The sequence below is a fragment of the Babylonia areolata genome, chromosome 15 (genome assembly GCF_041734735.1).
Source record: "Babylonia areolata isolate BAREFJ2019XMU chromosome 15, ASM4173473v1, whole genome shotgun sequence".
Taxonomy (NCBI): Eukaryota; Metazoa; Mollusca; class Gastropoda; order Neogastropoda; family Buccinidae; genus Babylonia; species Babylonia areolata.
The window spans coordinates 29,285,470-29,290,469 of record NC_134890.1 but is presented as its reverse complement, the minus strand read 5'-3'; the positions used below and the strand labels follow the sequence as shown (position 1 = coordinate 29,290,469).

At 48.1% G+C, this 5,000-nt stretch overlaps 1 protein-coding gene across 1 annotated transcript in view; it reads left to right on the top strand.

Moving 5' to 3' along the window:
• The window catches only part of LOC143290543 (molybdenum cofactor sulfurase-like), a 169,071-nt gene that overhangs the window by 94,355 nt on the left and 69,716 nt on the right, over positions 1 to 5,000 (top strand). The window contains exons 4-5 of the mRNA XM_076600079.1: positions 862 to 1,195; positions 3,694 to 3,914. Of these exons, the coding sequence (XP_076456194.1) occupies positions 862 to 1,195; positions 3,694 to 3,914 (555 nt within the window). The remainder of the gene's footprint in view (positions 1 to 861; positions 1,196 to 3,693; positions 3,915 to 5,000) is intronic.

Genomic DNA, 5,000 nt, shown 5'->3' with positions numbered 1-5,000 from the left:
AGCACAGTACATTACAGCACAGTACATTACAGCACAGCACAGTACATTACAGCACAGCACAGTACATTACAGCACAGTACATTACAGCACAGCACAGTACATTACAGCACAGCACAGCACAGTACATTACAGCACAGCACAGTACATTACAGCACAGCACAGCACAGTACATTACAGCACAGCACAGTACATTACAGCACAGCACAGCACAGTACATTACAGCACAGCACAGTACATTACAGCACAGCACAGTACATTACAGCACAGCACAGCACAGCACAGTACAACAAAGCACAGTACATTACAGCACAGCACAGTACATTACAGCACAGTACAGTACATTACAGCACAGTACATTACAGCACAGCACAGCACAGTACATTACAGCACAACACAGTACATTACAGCACAGCACAACACAGTACATTACAGCACAGCACAACACAGTACATTACAGCACAGCACAGCACAGTACATTACAGCACAGCACAGTACATTACAGCACAGCACAACACAGTACATTACAGCACAGCACAGCACAGTACATTACAGCACAGCACAGCACAGCACATTACAACAAAGCACAACACAGCACAGCACAGCACAGCAAAGCACAGGTTGTGGCCGCATTGACCATTCTGGGTTGTTTTCCCCTCTTGCAGGAGGAGAACAGCACCATTCCAAGGACAGCAGAGAGGACACCACATCCTCCTCCTCCTCCTCCTCCTCCTCCTCCTCCAGCACCACCACCACCACCCACCACCACCACCACCACCACCACCACCACCACCACTGAGAAGAAGCAAACCAAGCCAAATTTCGTCCTGCTGCAAACACCTCCATCCTCCTCCTCCCACTCCTCCTCCTCCTCCCCCTCCCCTTCCTCCTCCCCCCAGGCCGGCAGGAGAGGAGTGTTCTGTTACCTGCAGGACAACCACACCTCTGTGCAGGGCATGAGGGTGACGGTGGCCCCGCGGACAAGGGCCGTGCTGTGCGTGACAGAGGAGGGGGTGGAGGTGGAGGATGGAAAGAGGAGGCCGGGCGTTGGGAGTGTGGTGGTGTGGGGCAGTCTGGAGGAAGGGGAGTGTGTGGAGGAGGAGGAGGAGGAGGGAGGGGAAGGGCAAAGAGGAGGAGGAAGAGGAGGCGGAGGCAACCACCTATTCGTCTTTCCTGCTCAGTCCAACTTTTCTGGCAGGTGGGGTGAGGGTTGTGGGTCGGGGATAGGGTGTGGGAATGCGGGTGTGGAGTGTGTGTGTGTGTGTGTGTGTGTGTGTCTGTGTCTGTGTGTAAGGAGGAAGGTGGCAGAATGGTTAAGACACTCAGCTGCCAATACAGAGAGTCCGTTTGGATGCGGGTTCCATTCCCGCTATCGATCCTTTCCCCCATGTTTGTCTGGAAAATCAAGCTGAGCGTCCAGTCTTTCGGATGAGACGATAAACCGAGGTCCCGAGTGTACAGCACGCACTTTGGCGCATGGACTCATGGCAACGGGTGTTTCCTCTTGGGCAAAAGAAATTCAAGGACAGAAAGGAATCCACTTATTCTTCACACACAAATAAATAAACATGCACCACAAGGCTGGAAAACAAGCGCAAATTCGTCTGTGAAACTGCCTCAGCCCTTCCTCCGACTTCTCCTCGTTCTGCGTACAGGCTTGGCAGGAAGGAGTGTTCGTTACCTTTGGGGACAACCTACACTTCTGTGCATGGGTAGTGGGTGTGTGGCGGGGACAAGGGTGTGTGTGCGTACAGGGAGGGGGTGGGTATTGAAAGAAGGGGGGCTTTGGGGTGGGTTGATTGGGCACGGGATGTGAGCTGGTGTGTGGAAGGAGAGGAGAAAAAAAGGGGAGAAGAGGAGGAAGAGGAGAGGGAGCCAGCTTTTCTCATCCAACTTTCTGGCAGGTGGGATGAGGGAGTGGGCGGGGATAGGTGAATCGGTTTTGTGGAGATGTGTTGTCTGTCGTCTGTTGTCGGAGTGTGACTGTGTGGGACAGCAAGCGGGGCAATGAAGACCACAGCTCCAATACAGGAGAGTCCGTTTGATGAAGGGTCGAAGACTGACACTGTGAAGAGAAGAAGAAGAAGAAAATCGACTTAGACTGGAGTGGAATGAGGATGTTGTAGAATATGTTCTTCGACAGGTTGGATTGGAGTGAATTTGGATGGTTCAGGACAGTATGGGTTGGACAGGACTATCATGAGGATCAGATGAGTCAGACTGGACTGAGTTGAGTCCTGATGGATAGGTTTGAGGTGAGCTTGGATGGTTTGGAATGGGCACGATGGCTTGAAATGGGACGCACTGAAAACAGTGGAAATTGGATATTTCATGCGCTGCTGTTTAGCGCTGGTGCTGCCGGTCGGTTTGCGCACAGATGTCCATAGACATGACATGATGACATTCACAACAGATGAACAGATGTCCACAAACATGACGTGTTGAGATTGACAACAGATGAGGTGACATCAGATGTCCACAAATATGACGTGTTGACAGTCACAACAGATGAAGTGACACCAGACAGATGTCCACAAACATGACGTGTTGACAGTCACAACAGATGAAGTGACACGTGACAGTTAGAGAAATATCTCCAGAAAGACAGGAGGCAGGGAGGCGGGGGGAAGGGGGGGGCGGCGCGGGGGGGGGGGGGGGGGTGTTAGCTCGAAGCCTGCTGGAAGGATTACAAGAAAATACAACCAGCGGCAGACAACTGCACGCCCTCGTCCTTTCTTTCTCCTCTGGCGTCACACAGACTCATCCTCTCCCCTCTCCAATGAGACACGGCTTGTCGCGTTACACGTCTGATCCCCCCCTTACAGATCCCCTCTGTCGTCAACCCGCTGCAACCTTCCCTCAACAGTTTCTGGGATTAATATACAATCCCCCTCATAGCTGCCCTTTTTTGCTCTTGAAGAAAAAAAAAATCTTCTGCAATGAACACTTATACATTGCATCATTAGACTTCTCGCCACCTCTTGCAAGTTTCAAAATCCGTACCAACTTTTTTTTCTTCTTTTTTTTTTTTTAACCGTACTTTTGACCTGAATTTGTTTTCGTTATTTTGATCGTGTTTCGTGTATTTTTCATAACGACCAACTTTGTATATGAAGCACTGTCTTACCTTTACTTATGTGTGGGGTTGTTTGTTGTATGGTTCGGGATACACTGTAAAGCAAAATGAAAATAATGAAATTAATTATTTCTTTTTTTAAAGTTTTTAAAACCATCGGGGAAATGAATGCCGCGTACAGTCACACAGTTAACTTGCAGCCCGACTATGGAAGTTGAAGCAGTGACACACATGCTGGCATCTTCACTGGTGTGCCATCAAATCAGCATACCACACGAATCTGACTGATTCCGTGAACCTCCCAACAAAAACTTGAAATTGAAAAAGTGGAAACACACACACACACACACACACACACACACACACACATAAACACACACACACACACACACACACACACATATATATATATATATATATATATATATATATCTGAACTAAGTGGTACTCTGTTGCATGTACATATCAACTTTTACAAATATGAAATAATAGTAACAACAACAACAACAACAATAATAATAATAATAATAATAATAATAACAATAATAATAGATTCAAAGAAACATGCTTAAAATGAACGTTACAAAAGATAAACAGGTGTTCCCTGTGTTGTCGGACAGAAAGTACCCGCTGAGGTGGGTGGAGGCCACCCGGGGTGGACGTATGGGGTTCCAGAGAGCCGTGGCGGGTGGTGGTGGCAGTGGTGGTGGTGGTGACCGGTGGTTCGTGGCTCTGGATGCTGCCTCTCTGGTATCCACCAGCCCTCTGGACCTGGGTGACATCCACCCGGATTTCGTCACCCTCTCCTTCTACAAGATGTTCGGCTTCCCCACAGGCCTGGGTGAGTTGGAGCTTGATGGTGATGGTGATGATGATGGTGATGACGATGATGATGATGATGGTGATGGTGATGATGATGGTGATGATAATGATGATGATGGTGGTGGTGATGGTGATGGTGGTGATGGTGATGGTGGTGATGATGGTGATGATGGTGGTGATGGTGATGATGGTGATGATGATGATGGTGATGGTGGTGATGATGATGATGATGATGATGGTGATGGCGACGATGATGATGATGATGATGGTGGTGATGATGATGATGATGATGGTGATGGTGATGGTTGTGGAGATGATAATGATGATGATGTTGATGGTGATGATTAGGAGGAGGAGAAGGATCGTGATGATGATGATGATGACGAAGAGGAGAAGGATGGTGATGACGATGATGGTGATGATGGTGGTGATGATGATGATGATGATGTTTGTGTTGATGATGATGATGATGTTGGTATGATGATGAAGATGATGATGACGAAGAGGAGGAGGATGGTGATGATGATGATGGCGATGATGGTGGTGATGATGATGATGATGATGATGAAGACGAGAAGGAGGAGGATGGTGATGAAGATGATGATGGTGAAGAGGAAGAGGAGGAGGAGGGCGATGAGGATGGTAATGATGATGGTGAGGATGAGGATGGTGATGATGAGGAGGAGGAGGTGGTAATGATCATGATGGTGATGACGGTGGTGGTGATGATGATGGTGGTGATGATGATGATGTCACTGTCGGCCGCCGTTCTTTCTCTGTCTCTGGACCTTGCAATTGGAAATGAACTTCCCCTTTCGTTTCGTCAAGTCTCCTCACTCAGCTCTTTAAGTCTGGCCTTAAAACCCACCTCTTCACAAGATAGCATCCATCCCCTGCCTCTTCCTTGTCTTCACTTTCTCCAGTTTAGAGTTCAGTGTGCATGTGAATGACTGGCGTGAAAGCGCTTTGATTTGTCTCTGCACAAGATTCAGCGCTATATGAATACTGATTATTATGATGATGATGATGGTAGTGGTGGTGGTGACGACGATGATGATGATGACAATGATATGGATATTGATAACAGCGCTTATCTTCAGTCAGT